This window comes from Leucopleurus acutus (assembly GCF_964270905.1).
Source record: "Leucopleurus acutus genome assembly, chromosome: X".
Lineage (NCBI taxonomy): Eukaryota > Metazoa > Chordata > Mammalia > Artiodactyla > Delphinidae > Leucopleurus > Leucopleurus acutus.
In genome coordinates this window covers 11,468,812-11,487,689 of record NC_139148.1, presented here as the reverse complement: position 1 = coordinate 11,487,689, position 18,878 = coordinate 11,468,812, and the positions used below count along the sequence as shown (strand labels likewise).

The 18,878-nt window shown below is 39.4% G+C and overlaps 1 protein-coding gene across 2 annotated transcripts in view; it reads right to left on the bottom strand.

Moving 5' to 3' along the window:
* The window catches only part of MOSPD2 (motile sperm domain containing 2), a 61,717-nt gene that overhangs the window by 3,507 nt on the left and 39,332 nt on the right, over window positions 1-18,878 (bottom strand). For both annotated transcript variants that reach the window (XM_082865292.1, XM_082865293.1), the window contains exons 9-13: window positions 18,591-18,767; window positions 13,949-14,061; window positions 11,268-11,364; window positions 10,395-10,491; window positions 9,632-9,761 (exon numbers count right to left, since the gene is read on the bottom strand). In XM_082865292.1, the coding sequence (XP_082721418.1) occupies window positions 9,632-9,761; window positions 10,395-10,491; window positions 11,268-11,364; window positions 13,949-14,061; window positions 18,591-18,767 (614 nt within the window). The remainder of the gene's footprint in view (window positions 1-9,631; window positions 9,762-10,394; window positions 10,492-11,267; window positions 11,365-13,948; window positions 14,062-18,590; window positions 18,768-18,878) is intronic.

The following is an 18,878-nucleotide window of genomic DNA, read 5'->3' as shown; positions in this document are numbered from 1 at the left end:
AAAAAGCAGACAAAAGTGGAAACCTTTTTCACTTTTCAGTAGAAGCTCTGAAAAGTGAGGAGAAGTTACCTTTTTGTGAGACATGCACAGTTACAAGGGAAATCTCCATTTGTAAGGGTGTCTCCCTCTCTGCCAGGTACAGGAGGATGACTTTGTATCTCTCGAGACTCTTATCAGTGGAGAAGGCAGAGACTTAAATCCACAGGACAACCTTAGCCGTGTATGTTGTGCTTTTCCCACCATCCTCCCAGAACTGGCTCCCTCGCCCACAACATCATCTTTTCTCTTTAGCTGGAGGTGGTATTTAAGGTGGTGTCATGGGCCATTGCGGGAAGTTTTAGTGTTTTCCTGGGTCTCTCAAGTATACAGGAGGTATACATGCTAGTAAACTTCTGTTTTTTTCCTGTTTTCTTCTGTTCACCTGTCTGTGATTACGGGGGTATGGCGGGGGGTGGGATGGGGCTCTTAGCCAAGAACGTAGAAAAATAAAGGGAAAATTATTTTTCCTCTCCTACAGTTTGGCAACCTACCCTGGGAGCTGCTGAGATACCATACTCACTTGGGAGCCTGCAGATGGGATTCTGGAAAACGGGCAGAAGCCCGAGAAGGGTAAGAATTCTTACTAAAGTCAGCTCTCCTGGATCTCAGTCTGGTGCAGTTGAGAGAGGAAGGTAAAAATTTCACCTTGTCCCCTCTTTTCCAAATTGAGATTAGCAGGAGAAAATATTTGTGTCAGCCAGTTCCTTAGGTATTGTGACTTCGGTAGAGATTTTTGTTATGAGTATTTTTGTCTTCTACTGGTCCTCTTTCCTCCCACAGATGGTCATTGTTTTCTTTTATCTCTGTCTCTTGTGTTGTCAGAAGGAGAACCACAGGACAGATGAGCTTTTCCTTTCGTTTTACGCTGTCTTGCGAGCTTGGCTTTATGAACAGGGAGAACAGTGTCTCTGGTCTCCGCCAGAGGGATGATGCACGTGTCTGCGTGCACCTGGCGACCACCTGAGTAGGCTGGGGATCCGGGACACTGACTGATAAGCAGCATTCTCTGATGCTACCGGCTCTCGTGGGCGTCGGTCATAAGGGCCCCTTGTGGTCTCCACCTTCTTGTCTTACTTAGGGGCTGGAAAAGTCCTGTTCCAGTAGTGCTTACCCCGTGTCGCAGGTTTGTAACTGAAGGCATATCATTCTTACGGGAAACGGGAGACACTTCTCACGACCCCATTCTAACCACGTGTGACAATGAAGGTCTTTGCTTCCTTAGGCTAACTCTGGGAGTGAGCTTTCTGAATCGTGTGAGGGCTGCATCTTTTGCACCCCGTTTCGGGATGCCTCTTGCATCCATGGTTAAGCCGTAAAAAGGCTTATAAGTTTGAGTTGCTGTTGAGATTAATATAAGATCCTACCACTCATCAATGGCCAAATGATGGATCTTTTGAATTGGAAAAACTTCTGTGTTTAAACATTTTTTAGAGAGCCCTCAGCCTAAACAATTGTCTTTCTTGGTATCTATGGAAAGACCAACTTGAAAGGAGGACGTGAAGGAGTATGGGGGCCAGCCTTAGGGACGTCCTTAGTAAGATGAAATTACAAAGCTCTTTTTACCTCCACTTTCAGAAGATATCTACCAAATTTGGAGAAGAGTTAAAAAAGACTAGTGGCCATTCAGTTCCCCACTCATAGGGACCTTGATTGGCTGCTAAGGGGTGTTCTTCACACCCATGATTATACTATACTGTAGTTATCAGACAAGCCCGATGGCCCCCCTAGGGAAAACAGGCACACTCACACGGGCAGCATATGACCAGAATTCCTCCCAAATTATCAGGAAATGGATCAGCTGAAGGCCAATATTCAGGGGCTGACAGAAGTCGGGGCTTTTTCCCCTAAGGTGAATTGGTCCAAGGTTGAATTGTGCACTCAGAAAAAGGAGAGCTTTCAAAGGCCTTTGTTGGACGCTTTCTACAGACTCTGTACAGATGCTGCGTTAAGCCCTGAAACTCCAGAACGTAGAAATCATTTGATTTCCGTCGTAATTGGAAATCTCCCTGATATAAAGCGAACCGAAGAAAATGTAGTTGGATGCCATTCAGGCTGCAATCCAATTTTTTGAGGAAGTAAAAGCAACTGTCTTTGTCTTGCAAATCTTCACAAAACCAGAAATTCGGCTCTAGAAGCAATTCAAAGTTCACCTATTCTAACCATTCCAAAACCTGCCCTGTTTATCTCAGAATACTTGTAGGTATTATGAAAGACCACGTCACTGGAAACAGAACTGTTCTGTACTTAGAGAAGTAAGGAAACATTTAAACGGTAATTTCGCTAAACCTCTGATAATAGGTAAAGTACCCCCAAAACTCCAGGAAAAAAACCCTTACTTTCTCTGTCCCTTTGAGGTGTAAATTTTCTACCCCACCTTCTGTAGGACCTGATAGCCAGCTCATAGAAATGCAAACTTTAGGAAAATGAAGCTCATCAGAAGTTAAAGAAAAGGAGCTGTTTTGAAATTGGGCAAATGAAAAAAGCAAAACAAAAAACCCCACAAATATTAGTTTTTTAAAAAAAAACCTTTAGCAGTCTGAGCAGGTAAACTTATTCCAACTGCCAGAAACACAGTTCGGATCCAACTGTTCTTTAATAAGCTAGTGAGTTTTGTGTCACTGTACCTAATTCATGGCTAAAACTCTGGAACCAAAGCTATAAGGTCTCTGGTTTGCATCTGTATGTTTACATGTGTGTGTGTGTATATATATATATATATATATATATGTTCTAAATGTGTGATATTTTCCTACTTCTGAATGGTACTGCCAAGATTAATTCATAAAAACTATTCGACTGGCTTAAAGAAAAATAAGTGCTTTTCCAATTGAATATTCCTAAAACTCAGAAATAGAGAAACTAACCCCAAATTTTTTTCAAGTTCACAGGATCTGGGATAATCTTTGGTAAATAAAAGCTGGGTTAAATCAAGACAGTATGGTACTGGCACAAAAAAAGAAATATGGATCAATGGAACAGGATAGAAAGCCCAGAGATGCACCCACGTACCTATAGTCACCTTATTTTTGATAAAGGAGGCAAGAATATACAATGGAGAAAAGACAGCCTCTTCAATAAGTGGTGCTGGGAAAACTGGACAGCTCCATGTAAAAGAATGAAATTAGAACACCCCCTAACACAAAAATAAACTCCAAATGGATTCGAGACCTAAATGTAAGACCGGACACTATAAAACCCTTAGAGGGAAAACATAGGCAGAACACTCTATGATATAAATCATAGCAAGGTCCTTTTTGACCCATCTCCTAGAGAAATGGAAATAAAAACAAAAATAAACAAATGGGACCTAATGAAACTTCAAAGCTTTTGCACAGCAAAGGAAACCATAAACAAGACCAAAAGACAACCCTCAGAATGGGAGAAAATATTTGCAAATGAAGCAAGTGACAAAGGACTAATCTCCAAAATTTACAAGCAGCTCATGCAGCTCAATAACAAAAAAACAAACAACCCAATCCAAAAATGGGCAGAAGACCTAAATAGGCATTTCTCCAAAGAAGATATACAGCTTGCCAACAAACACATGAAAGGATGCTGAACATCACTAATCATTAGAGAAATGCAAATCAAAACTACAATGAGGTATCACCTCACGCCAGTCAGAAGGGCCATCAAGAAATCTAGAAACAATAAATGCTGGAGACGGTGTGGAGAAAAGGGAACCCTCCTACACTGTTGGTGGGAATATAAATTGATACAGCCACTATGGAGAACAGTGTGGGGTTCCTTAAAAAACTAAAAATAGAACTACCGTACGACCCAGCAGTCCCACTACTGGGCATATGCCCTGAGAAAACCATAATTCAAAAAGAGTCATGTACCACAATGTTCATTGCAGCTCTATTTACAATAGCCAGGACATGGAAGCAACCTAAGTGTCCATCGACAGATGAATGGATAAAGAAGATGTGGCTCATATATACAATGGAACATTCTTCAGCCATAAAAAGAAACAAAATTGAGTTATTTGTAGTGAGGTGGATGGACCTAGAGTCTGTCATACAGAGTGAAGTAAGTCAGAAAGAGAAAAACAATTACCGTATGCTAACACCTATATATGGAATCTAAAAAAAAAAAGGTTCTGAAGAACCCAGGGGCAGGACAGGAATAAAGATGCAGACATAGAGAATAGACTTGAGGACAGGGGGAGGGGGAAGGGTAAGCTGTGACGAAGTGAGAGAGTGGCATGGACATATATACACTACCAAACGTAAAATAGCTAGCTAGTGGGAAGCAGCCACATAGCACAGGGAGATCAGCTCAGTGCTTTGTGACCACCTAGAGGGGTGGGATAGGGAGGGTGGGAGGGAGACGCAAGAGGGAGGAGATATGGGGATATATGTATATGTACAGCTCATTCACTTTGTTATACAGCAGAAACTAACACACCATTGTAAAGCAATTATACGCCAATAAAGATGTTAAAAAAATAAGATACAAGGATGTAATGTACAGTACAGAGAATACAGCCATCATTTTATAATAACTTTAAATGGAGTATAATCTATAAAAATATCAAATCACTATGTTGAATACCTGAAACTAACATAATGTAAATCAATTATACTTCAATACAAAACAAACAAACTGGGTTAACTGGTTGGTTTAATTATACAGGTCTTGATATAATAGAGACATTGCAACCTTTATTCTACCTGGGCTTACTATTCAAATAAGTAAGTTCATGTTATCTCTGTTACAAAATTTGTTAGCAAGAACACCACCTTGGCATGATGGCTGATTTTGTGTAATGTCTCCTGGCGTTTGTGTGAAGAGTCTAAACAGTTGTTGGTAGCAAGTGATTTAGATAAATGTCAGCGAGATAAACGTTAGGTGAACTTATCAGCAATGAGTATATTTTATGGTATATCTCTTACAAACAGTTTTCCAAATGTCTTTGGTAACTTGAAACTTTAGAGTTTTGCTAAGTTAAATGACAGGAAATTCACTGAATATCTAGATCATTTCCAAATAAGATAAAATAGTGAAACATTAATTACTACACATAGGTTTATCTACTTCTGGCTTCTTATTACAGAATGAAAGGTATTTGGGTATATTAGTAAACATATCTTGTGCCACAATGAAAAACTATACTGTGAGGAAGTATCTATTTCTAGAAATTATGAAATATATTCATAAATTTGCCAATCCAAAGAATGCTGGTGTAACAGACTGCAAGTGCTTATTTATTAGTTTTCACTAGAAAGTAACATTTCTAAGGATTATTAAAACGGCTAGAAATAAGTATATCAATCAACCCTGTACATAAGAATTAGGATGTGTTTTTGGCCAAGAGAAGTAGGGAGGTGCATTTTTGTTAAGGGAAGTGAAAGTGATTTTATCCTAAAGTTAAGCTATAGTTATTTCAGAGTAGAAAGTAGGAGAATAAATGGATACAGAAAGTTGGGAAGAGACAGAAAGAGAAAATTTTACCTTGCGTAGTCAAGCTGGCTAAAATTGAATAAATTTGTTTTAAGGGTTTTAAAAATAAGCTTAATATCAACAGTGTAATTACATGAAACTAAATTTTCTTTTTTTGCTAAAGGGACAGTTTTATTGGGCTCTTGGTGTGGTCTGCTCCTGATAAGAGATTGTGAATGGTTTTTCTTTACCTTTTTAAGTAATCTGCCTAGAAAGGAAAGATTTTGCATTTTATCAAAATAATTTCCTGTGCTTCATCTTATCTTTATCAGCAGGTCTTTAATTAAAAGACTCAGTTTTAAGATTAGGAGCTAAGTTTTGCTCGCAACTATGTGACCTTCTGTATTTGCCTCTGAAATGTTTTTAACTGTCACTTTGGTTAACTGGATAATTAAGTATTGTTTCATAATGATTTATGATTCTATTTAGTCAAGTGTCCAAAACCTTTTGATATTTTTGACAAACGTCCCCAAATCAAATTCTAAATGAAGTCTTTTTGACCTCTCTTTATAAAAAGATATTGAACCACTTAGGCTTATTTGATATGTTAAATTATGTGGGACACATTGTCAAATAAGAATACTAAACCTTCTTGATTGTACTTGTATAGATACATGTGTCACCTTCAAAGAGATTCACAAAAAGGACTCTGACAAGTACTCTAGAACGCAGGTTTCTGGTAACTTTTAAGACTGTAAAACTGAGCTGGGTAAGAATTTCCAGAACTAATGGAAAAAACTGAATTCAGGCAGAACAAAAATTAATAACGTGGGATTGAATGAATTGATGAGAATGATTGAAACACGTTTTGTTTCTCCAGACTGAAGAACTTTTCCTCTTAAGCTATCTATGATTTACTGCAATTTGGTGAATTATACCTTTGTAAGCAGAATTGAGACAATTTTTCTCCATACCTGATCCCTCCAGAATTTAGAAACCCTTAGTGAATGTTCTCATTTTCACGGTGATATAGTTATTTGCACAAGTTCAATGAGAATCTGTTCTCCTTGTAACAGGACACAATTGGAAATACGGTTGTATTATCAAGCTTTTGACTTGAATGTCATATTTGAAAATGAAATGCGTGAAGTCGGATATGACCAGATGGCTTTAAGGAACTAAAGACCCTTGGAAACAACTGACCTGGTACCTTGCTTACAGGGTTCCAGACAGCCTTACTAGGTGAGTAAGGAAAGTCACTTCCTGGCAAGCTCAGGAACCTCAGAATATTTTGGGGACCTCAAGAAGACAGGAATTTGCCTAAATTAGCATAATAACTTTATCCTTGTTTACCGTGCTTTTCGTGATAGCCTTCCTCCGCCCCACAACATCTTTCTTTTGTCTTTCACTGGAGATGGTAGTGAAGGTGGTGGCTTGGGCCATTTGGGAGAGTTACTCAGTTTTCCTGGGTCTCTCCCACGTATACAGGAGGCGTCCATGTTATGAAACTTCTGTTTCTCTCCTGTTCGTCTGTCTTTTACTACAGTGGGTCTCAGCCAAGAACTTGGAAGGGTAGAGGGAAAATTATTTTCCCTTTCCTACATCCTCCAGCTTCTTAATGCAGGTATAAATAACACAGTTACACACAGTGCTCAATAACCTAAGAGAAGTTTATATGATATTCAGTAGAATTCACCTGATCTTCCGATTTGCAGGAGGCCACCCTTTCTAGATGGGAGGCAGTGCTTTCACCTGGGCCTTCAGTACCAAACCACCAAGTCCCCCTGTTTCTGTGAGGTAAGTGATTCTCTTTTGACAGTTATAGAACAGAAAGCCATTAGAAACTGATTTACAAAGCAACCCAAAAAGAAAGAAAAAACCCCATAATTTTGAGGTACTGTTTGATAAGAACTTCAAAAGTAGGCCCTCCTGAAAAGTAACTTGAAAATTTAAACGTCTTCTCCATCTAAAAACATGTCACAACTGTCACCACAACTGTCACCATGAGCCTTATCTAGATCCGTGTTCCTACCTCGGCTTTAGGTTCTGTTCCTTCTAACTTTCTCAGGAATTTCACTGTCAATGGTTTATTTTGTAAGGTCAGCCTCTCTTTCGGAAATGGTCCTTACTATGGTTTTAAACAACGCTCAAATATCTCCCATTACAAAATCCCAAACAACCCCTTCTCAACAACACAGTCTTCCTTCCAACTATGACCCTGGTCCCTCCCCGACAAGCCCAACGTCCAGAAGTCTTACTACCTGTGTTTCTTCGGCATCTGGCTCCTACCAACTCACAGTGTTCCCCGTGAGGTCGTCAGTTGCCTCCATCACGTCACCAGCAACGGCCGCGCCTCACACCTCATCCTTGACTGACGTTGGTAGCACTTTGTGCCTCCTCTGTGAAACACACTCTACCCCGGGCCTCACTGACACAGCTCACCTACTGCTTTCCCTCCTGACGCCCTGCATTGTTCTCCTTCATTTGGCTACTAAATATTCCTCTGAGCTGTGTCTTAACTTTCACCCTCTCTCGCTGGGCACAAGTTAGACCTAGCCTAGAGGAAATAAAGCTCGTCCTCCCAGGCCCATTCTCACTCTTGTTCCCCTGCCCTCTATGAATTGCCCACAAAGGGTCATCTTGCCCAAGGCATTTCAGAGCAGGTCGGCGTTCTCCCAGTGCTTTTACAGTGGCGCCCAAGCTGCCCCTCTGGGCCCTGTCTGCCTCCAACGTGCTTTCTTACTATGGCTCCTCTCACACTCCGTTCCAGCCGCATCTGTATTCTTTCAACTCCTTATTTGAAGATTGAACTCAACTACAACCCTTACTAGGTTTCTCAGCTTCTCGTCTATAAAAAGGGAAAAATAACTACCTATGACCTAGGGTTGTTTTAGTGACTGAATAAAGGAGAGTAGAGTACCACACTTAAATAGAACTTGCTATATGCCAGCGCTAGTCTAAGTGTTGTTAACTCAGTATCACTCTTTCATCTATGTCTGCCCACAGTCTCTTTTTCTACAAAGCCTCCCAGAGTAATCCTTTAAAAAAAACCAAGCCGATCACCTCATGGCTCTGCTCAGCACCAACTAATGGTTTCTCCTCTCAAAACCAGAAGTTCTCACTATGGCAATGATCCGGCATCCCGTACTGGATTCAGGTTACACTGACCTCCTTGCTGTTCCTCACCCAGGCCAAGCACACATCTTTTTCATTTATGGCTCCCTCTACCTGCAAAGCTCTTTTCCCTGTTATCTATGTGGCCTACTCTCATCTCCTTCAGGTCCTACTCAAATGTCATCAGTGTGGCCATCCTTAACTACCCTCAACTGAGCTTTCTCAGTCTTGGCACCACTGACATTTTGGGCTGGATCATTCTTCGTCATGGGGTGCTGTCTTGTGCATGGTGGGATATTGAGTAGCATCCCTGGTCTCTACCTACTAGATGCCCACAGCACCCCACTGTCCAGTTATGACAACCAACAATGTCTCCACGGCACCCCACTGTCCAGTTATGACAACCAACAATGTCTCCAGGTATTGCGTCCCTTGGGGAGCAAAACTGGGCACACTCCGAAAAAAACCCCACAACCAACCTTCTTTATTCTCCTCCTCTTTCCTATACATCGTTTTTGCACACATGCACAGACATACGTGTATATGCCTATATAGTCACAGGGTTTTCTCTTAAATAGGATAATTGTCATACATACTTTTCTGTGAGTAGGTTTTTTTCTTTTCCTAATAGTATGTCACAGGTATCAGAACAAACAGATGTACTACACTCTTGAATGGCTTCAGAGTACTTCTCAAATGCATTTCACTATTACTTTACTGGTGAACATTGAGGTTCTTTTCCATTTTCCACTACTAGACAATTTTTGTGAAACAATGTTTCACTGCAGCAAACATTCTAGTACATAAGGTGAGCATTCCTACAAAGGTAACTGCTGTAAGAGAAAATCTGTTTGTAATTTTGACACATTCAGATTCTTGCAGTGGCCAGCAAACAAATCTCTGCTATTAGCAATCTCCTAGAGAAACTCCAGGTCTTGTACCTGAGCCTTGTAGGGGTTGGGGCCAACAGTGTAAGCCTAGATGTCTGCCAAATGCCAGGAGGAAGGGATGCCTGCTTATGAGCCCATGTAGGTGCATTCCTCTTTGGGATTTTTCCCATTGCAATTTGAGAGCCTGTAAGGGAAAAGCATACCTATGCTCCATTACTTTGTTTCTGGGAACTTCTTTCCAGAACGGAGTCAATTCTGCTGGGCCTGTGCCAGATGACTGTTCCATTTCTGCAGCCATTATCAGAAAACGGTCTTGGGCAGAGACTGTTAAACCTGCATTCCAAAAGGGTAACTTATTATATAGTAAACAGGAACCTTTACAAAGGGACAAAGGGTTGGCTATGTGGCTTAAGCATTATTCTAGAAAACACTAAGGAAAACGAATAATATGGAACTATCTTTTTTTTTTTTTTTTTTTTTTTGCGGTACGTGGGCCTCTCACTGTTGTGGCCTCTCCCGTTGCGGAGCACAGGCTCCGGACATGCAGGCTAAGCGGGCATGGCTCACAGGCCCAGCTGCTCCGTGGCACGTGGGATCTTCCCGGACCGGGGCATGAACCCGTGTCCCCTGCATCGGCAGGCGGACTCTCAACCACTGCACCGCCAGGGAAGCCCGGAACTATCTTAAAAAAGGAAAAAGTTCTCCTAAAGATGAAGAATTTTTTTGTTTGAAATTCAATTTTAACTGGCATCAGTTTAAACAATTTTACTTCTTAAAAAAATTTTGTTCTAATGAGAGCCATTCACCCGTCTCATTTTACAGGTGAGAAAACGGATGCCCAGAGTGTGGCGAGGTGACTTGCTGATACCCTGCTAATTTCTAGATTCCAGTCCAGCTTTGCTGAGTCATCACCCAGCCCCAGGCCTCCCATAACACCCCACTGTGGCCAGCCAGGTGACAACTCACCCCCGTGGGGAGACACAACTATATCAACTGATGCACCCGGGTCACAACTGCTGTTGCTGGGCTTGACTCTGTACTTTTCTGGAGCAGTTGTTCTCACCTGTTTACAAAAAAACAGTAGTCACATAACCTTTATGCTCTTTGGGGGGAAATGGCTTTAAAATGACTTAAAAATCATTAATAAAGTCTATAAAACAATCTTGGTGGTTACATATATAGAATATATCTTTTCCCATCTGCAGGAAAAAAGCATCTCAATCTACTAGAAAAAAACACTCACCAGTCTGTTACTTAGCCTTCCTCTTAAACTAAAAACTGTTACATATTTATTCTGTTAATCACCTGAATTTAATAATTCATGTTCAAAAACAACACACATTAGAACACATGTTACAATAGTGTGCAGAAATTTAAAAGCAGCAATCAAAGGACATCTAGGAAGTAGATGATTTAAGGAAGTAATACCCTACAATAAGGGGCAGTGGTGGAGTCAGTCCTGTTATACTTAATGCTCAGTGTCAGGTTAGCATCCAGTATAAACTATACTCCAGAATATACCACACTTGGGGGAAACTGCACTTTAGATTTTATAGTTTTATTTTTTCACTCTCTATGAATTAAATTATTCATACAATGAAAAGTGTCTTTTTTTTTTTTTAAACAAACAAACAAACCCTGGGACTAATTTGGACAGTACCCTATTACTGCACATTAAAGACTAAGATACAGACCTCAGGGAAAATTTTAGATAAGCTGTGACACACAGAGATAGAAGGCAGTATGACAAGCCTAAAACCAGAAATAAAACCACTGTGCAAGTTCACAATTATCAATCTTTCAATTTTCACACACAATTTGTATCTTTCAGGTATTTACCTTAAATGCCACTATGTTTTTCGTTACATTTGTCAACGTTATTAAAGCTTTCTTCTCTTCAGATTCTGTACTTCCAAAATACAGTTCTTCCGCTGGGCTAGGTGACAACAAAAGCATAAGCCAATGGTATTGCTCAGGATAAATGACAATCTAATCATCAGCTTGAAGAAAAACATTTGGTTAATATTTTACACTCATTTGTATAAAGAGATTTCATCAAAGGAGATTACAAAACAATACCTAATATATTTTGTATTTTAATCTTACTGATTCAATGCACACTAAAAAGTCCTATGGTTTCCCCCTAGATCTAAAAGCAAAATAGGGACGTACAGGAGCGAATTAGGAAGATTCTGAATTAGTCCTATAGTCAGCACCATCTTAAGGTTTCTTTATTAAAACTCTTTGGTAGGTGAAAGATAAAAATCAGAGAAGAAACTGCTGCTTCAACTTTCCCTAATTACAAACATTAGAATGGGGCACATTTTTATATATCAAGAGAAAAGAGTATAACTTAAAATGGTCATCAGGGATATATTTAAGTAACAGAATAAGTCCTGACTATAGAAAGGTTTTTTCTAAATAATATGGAAGGAGAAAAACACAAAATATGGGGCAGGAATTACAGGAAAAAACTGTCAAAAAATCAGTGAGGCTCAAATGCAAATTTTACTATTACTGGCCACTGTATTTTAAAAATAAAAAGACTCAAGCAAAGTTTGTGTAGTTTAATTACATGAGCCAAATCGGGTGCCTCCAAATGATGCAAAAGACTGTGATTTTTATTTGTTTACTTACTTTTAAAAAAAATTTATTTTTATTTTTGGCTGCATTGGGTCTTTGTTGCTGCACGTGGGCTTTTCTCTAGTTGCAGCAAGCTGGGGCTACTCTTTGTTGCGGTGCGTGGGCTTCTCATTGGGTGGCTTCTCTTGTTGCAGAGCAGGGGCTCTAGGCGCACGGGCTTCAGTAGTTGTGGCTCTCGGGCTCTAGAGCGCAGGCCCAGTAGTTGTGGCACACGGGCTTAGTTGCTCCGCAGCACGTGGGATCTTACCGGAGCAGGGCTCGAACCCGTGTCCCCTGCATTGGCAGGTGGATTCTTAACCACTGCACCACCAGGGAAGCCCAGACTGTGATTTTTAGATAAAAAGGTGAATTCTTCAGATAGCCCTTGACTATAAGCTCCACCTTTAAATAGATTCATTTTATATCAGGAATATGTGCGTTATCAGAGATATTTATTCATGTAAAGAACACACATTTTAAAAAAGTGCTCTCCCAGGAGAGCTGTGCCCAGCTTTGGACAAGACATAAATTAGCATGGTTGCTGGCATCTTTTTAAAACCCAATCTGAAATATACCACAGAAAAAACAGGAAGGTTAATGGATCTCAGAACTGCTCTCAGTATCCAGCACAAAAACCATGAAAAGCTCTAGGGAGACAGAGGTTGGTTAGGGGTGTGTGGTGTGTGTGTGTGTGTGTGTGTGTGTGTGTGTGTGTGTGTGTGTGTGTGAGAGAGAGAGAGAGAGAGAGAGAGAGAGAGAGAGAGAGAGAGAGGGAGGGAGGGAGGGAGGGAGGAGGGAGGGGGGAGGGGGAGGGGAGGGAGGGAGAGGGAGGGAGGGAGAGGGAGGGAGGGAGAGGGAGGGAGGGAGAGGGAGGGAGAGGGAGGGAGAGGGAGGGAGTGCTGATTTTCTGGAGAGATGGGTGGGCACTGCAGAGTTGGCTTTCTCCCTAGCCGGATCTTCTAGCCATACCTTGATAGTTACAAGCCAGGACCTATGGTTTTGACAGGCCTCCAGAGAAAAAACAGTAACTTCCAAACTAGTAGAGGGAAAAATGGGAAACAAATTCCAAAGTGGGGGAAACTACAAAGAAAAACCACGGAAAAGAACATGCACGTGTGTTTCCCTCCTTCCCTCTCACACACAGACTCCTGCAGATGGTGAAGATAAATCCAAATAGAACCGTTTTCAAAATATATGTAAACAAACCAATCTTGTCGGAGAATTTCAGATTTGATGTTTAAAATGTCTGGTTCTGTTGTTCATGAGTCTTTAACAGTAACATACAAAGGTTTCAAGTAAAGGGATAGAAAATGATACAGTAGGCCATTACTAAATAAAGTTGGTAAAGCAGTGTTAACATAAGGCTGTACAGATTTACCAACCAAAAGCATCATTAGTGAGAAAGGTCTTTACATCATGATAAGGAAACAATACTGAATTTTTGGACTGAACAACCTAGACAGCAAAATAGAGATGTGCTGAAATTCGGCTTTGGTAAAAACCCTATTTTTCTGGTTCAGCTTTAGCTTTTGGAAGGTCAAATTGATAAATGGCTACTTCAGTGTCATTTCTGGCAACCTCAAACTTGTGCAAGTCAAACACTATCAGTAAAATGAGAAAAATATATGTCATTCAGATTTGTTGTTAATATATGAATATTCACTCTTATTACCTGATGTGGGATAAAGGCCCTTTAAACACACTCAACAGAATAAATAACAAAAAGGTAGCTACAAATACCCACTATATCTGGAAACCAATGTGAGTCTTCAGATAACCCTTAATTTTATATTTCCACAGTTTCAAAAACAGGCCAGAAGTTTTCTTAATTTTGCAGTTCCCTCAAAAGGATCAAGATATATTATGAAAGCATAGTTAATAAAATCCTCAACTAGTACCTGATGTGTAATAAGGGCCCTTTAAACACACTCAATGGTTTCTTGAAAGCTTTCATTTTGGAATCAACTTTTTCATTCTCTTCTGCTTTGAAAGTAGGTTCAATTATGTTAACCTAAAGACAAAAAATATATATATATATGAAGAAAAAAAGAAATTGAATTTCACACTGACAGGCAGTTCATTAGGTCAAAAAGTAAGCATTATAGTGACTCAATCCAAATTGCAATCTTTAACATGGGTTTATTATATCTAAATTATATATTTAACATATAGTAACCTGATGATTGACCTCTATTTGAGTGCCTACTATGTAAATAGGCCCTTTTAGAAAATGTAACATGGTCATTCCCTTAAGAGTTTTTATTTTTTTGGCCACCCCACATGGCTTGTGGGATCTTAGTTCCCCAGCCAGGGATTGAACCCAGGCTCTCAGCAGTGAGAGCGCAGAGTCCTAACCACTTGACCACCCGGGAATTCCCCTCCCTTTTAAGCGTTTTAAAATCTGTTCTACATTGCAATATATTTATCCCTCTATCAAGTCCCTGATATCTCATAAAAACATAACTAAGTGTTCTTTAAAAATGAAAAAGAGAAAGTAGATCAAGGTAATGTTCTGAGTTAATTACTTTTACTTATTTTAGATAGATAAAAAATACTTTAGAAAAAAAGGACTCTTGTAAGATGTGTTTAGCCAATTTCAATACAAAAGCAAGGAATCAACCTTTTATATACTGTAGCACACTACCAGTCAACTAGTGCCATCCTTCCTCTTTCTTTTTACGTACAAAGATATGGAAGCGCAGCAAGTTAAGTGAATTACTTAAAATTACATAGCCAGCTATGGTAGAATTGGGGCTATGTCACAGCTTCTGTCTCAATTTCATTTTTTTGTGAAAAATACCTTTTTCAGGGGAAACAGACACTAACATAATCATAGTCGGGGACTTTAACACCCCACTTTCACCAATGGACAGATCATCCAAAAACAACAGAATACACATTTTTCTCAACTGCTCATGGAACATTCTCCAGGGCAGAACATATCTTGGGTCACAAATCAAGCCTTGGTAAATTTAAGAAAATTGAAATCGTACCAAGTATCTTTTCCAACCACAATGCTATGAGACTAGGTATCAATTACAGGAAAAGGTCTGTAAAAAATACAAACACATGGAAGCAAAACAATAAAACTACTTAATAACCAAGTGATCACTGAAGAAATCAAAGAAAAAATCAAAACATACCTAGAAACAAATGACAATGGAGACACGATGACCAAAAACCTATGAGATGCAGCAAAAGCAGTTCTAAAAGGGAAGTTTATAGCAATACAATCTTACCTTAAGAAACAGGAAACAACTCAAATAAACACCCTAACCTTGGACCTAAAGCAATTAGAGAAAGAAGAACAAAAAACCCCCCAAAGTTAGCAGAAGGAAAGAAATCATAAAAATCCAATCAGAAATAAATGAAAAAGAAATGAAGGAAATGACAGCAAAGATTGAAAAAATTAAAAGCTGGTTCTTTGAGAAGATAAACAAAATTGATTAACCATTAATCAATTAGACTCATCTCAATCAGACTCATCAAAAAAAGAAAACAGAGAAGACTCAAATCAATAGAATTAGAAATGAAAAAGGAGAAATAACAACTGACTGCAGAAATACAAAAGATCATGAGAGATTACTACAAGCAACTACATGCCAATAAAATGGACAACCTGGAAGAAATGGATAAATTCTTAGAAATGCACAACCTGCCAAGACTGAATCAGGGAGAAATACAAAATATGAACAGACCAATCACAAGCACTGAAATTGAAACGGTGATTAAAAATCTTCCAACAAACAAAAGCCCAGGACCAGATGGCTTCACAGGCGACTTCTACCAAACATTTAGAGAAGAGCTAACACCTATCCTTCTCAAACTCTTCCAAACTATAGCAGAGGGAGGAACACTCCCAAACTCCTTCTATGACACCACAATCACCCTGACACCAAAACCAGACAAGGATGTCACAAAGCAAGAAAACTACAGACCAATATCACTGATGAACATAGATGAAAAAATCCTCAACAAAATACTAGCAAACAGAATCCAACAGCACATTAAAAGGATCATACATCATGATCAAGTGGGGTTTATCCCAGGAATGCAAGGATTCTTCAATATATGCAAATCAATCAATGGGATAAACCATATTAATAAATTGAAGGAGAAAACCCATATTATCATCTCAATAGATGCAGAGAAAGCTTTTGACAAAATTCAACACCCATTTATGATAAAAACCCTGCAGAAAGTAGGCACAGAGGGAACTTTCCTCAACACAATAAAGGCCATGTATGACAAACCCACAGCCAACATCGTCCTCAATGGTGAAAAACTGAAAGCATTTCCACTAATATCAGGAACAGGACAAGGTTGCCCACTCTCACCACTCTTATTCAATATAGTTTTGGAAGTTTTAGCCACAGCAATCAGAGAAGAAAGGATATGAAAGGAATCAAAATCAGAAAAGAAGAAGTAAAGCTGTCACTGTTTGCAGATGACATGATACTATACATAGAGAATCCTAAAGATGCTACCAGAAAACTACTAGAGCTAATCAATGAATTTGGTAAAGTAGCAGGATACAAAATTAATGCACAGAAATCTCTTGCATTCCTATACACTAATGATGAAAAATCTGAAAGTGAAATCAAGAAAACACTCCCATTTACCATTACAACAAAAAGAATAAAATATCTAGGAATAAACCTACCTACGGAGACAAAAGAGCTGTATGCAAAAAATTTTGACACTGATGAAAGAAATTAAAGATGATACAAATAGATGGAGAGATATACCATTTCTTGGATTGGAAAAATCAACATTGTGAAAATGACTGTACTACCCAAAGCAATCTACAGATTCAATGCAATCCCTATCAAACTACCACTGGCGTTTTTCACAGAACTAGAACAAAAAATTTCACAATTTGTATGGAAACACAAAAGACCCCGAATAGCCAAAGCAATCTTGAGAAAGAAAAACGGAGCTGGAGGAATCAGGCTCCCTGACTTCAGACTATACTACAAAGCTACAGTAATCAAGACAGTATGGTACTGGCACAAAAACAGAAAGATAGATCAATGGAACAGGATAGAAAGCCCAGAGATAAACCCACACATATACGGTCACCTTATCTTTGATAAAGGAGGCAGGAATGTACAGTGGAGAAAGGACAGCCTCTTCAATAAGGGGTGCTGGGAAAACTGGACAGGTACATGTACAAGTATGAGATTAGATCACTCCCTAACACCATACACAATAATAAGCTCAAAATGGATTAAAGACCTAAATGTAAGGTCAGAAACTATCAAACTCTTAGAGGAAAGCATAGGCAGAACACTCTATGACATAAATCACAGCAAGATCCTTTTTGACCCATCTCCTAGAGGAATGGAAATAAAAAGAAAAATAAACAAATGGGACCTAATGAAACTTCAAAGCTTTTGCACAGCAAAGGAAACCATAAATAAGACCAAAAGACAACCCTCAGAATGGGAGAAAATATTTGCAAATGAAGCAAGTGACAAAGGATTAATCTCCAAAATTTACAAGCAGCTCATGCAGCTCAATAACAAAAAAACAAACAACCCAATCCAAAAATGGGCAGAAGACCTAAATAGACATTTCTCCAAAGAAGATATACAGATTGCCAACAAACACATGAAAGGATGCTCAACATCACTAATCATGAGAGAAATGCAAATCAAAACTACAGTGAGGTATCACCTCACACCGGTCAGAATGGCCATCATCCAAAAATCTAGAAACAATAAATGCTGGAGAGGGTGTGGAGAAAAGGGAACCCTCTTGCACTGTTGGTGGGAATGTAAATTGATACAGCCTCTATGGAGAACAGTATGGAGGTTCCTTAAAAAACTACAAATAGAACTACCATATGACCCAGCAATCCCACTACTGGGCACATACCCTGAGAAAACCATAATTCAAAAAGAGTCATGTACCACAGTGTTCATTGCAGCTCTATTTACAATAGCCAGGACATGGCAGCAACCTAAGTGTCCATCGACAGATGAATGGATAAAGAAGATGTGGCACATATATACAATGGAATATTACGCAGCCATAAAAAGATACGAAATTGAGTTATCTGTAGTGAGGTGTATGGACCTAGAGTCTGTCATATAGAGTGATGTAAGTCAGAAAGAGAAAAACAAATACCGTTTGCTAACACATATATATGGAATCTAAAAGGAAAAAAAAAAAGTTCATGAAGAACCTAGGGGTAAGACGGGAATAAAGACACAGACCTACTGGAGAATGGACTTGAGGACATGGGGAGGGGGAAGAGTAAGCTGTGACAAAGTGAGAGAGAGGCATGGACATATATACAGTACCAAACATAAAAAGATAGCTAGTGGGAAGCAGCCGCATAGCACAGGGAGATCAACTCAGTGCTTAGTAACGACCTAGAGGGGTGGGATAGGGAGGATGGGAGGGAGGGAGACGCAAGAGGGAAGAGATATGGGAACAGATGTATATGTATAACTGATTCACTTTGTTATAAAGCAGAAACTAACACACCATTGTAAAGCAATTATACTCCAATAAAGATGTTAAAAAACTTACCTTTTTAAGAAGAGCTGTTTGTTCTTCATTAGAAATTGTTTCCAAGGTTTCTTTGCCATCACTTTCTATATCTTCTTTACTTGAAGCTTCATCCTCACTGGCAATAGGCCCATTTTCACACAACGGTGTCTGGAAGTCATCATCTACAAGTGGTGGATAGCTATACTTGAAAGGATCCTGAGAGAAAAGAATTTTGTATCAGCTTGCTAAGAGGTGGGTGGAGAAATAATTCTCTTAGTAAAGTTAAAATCCATTCCTCTGGCCAAGAAAACAGAGCTAATTAGATAG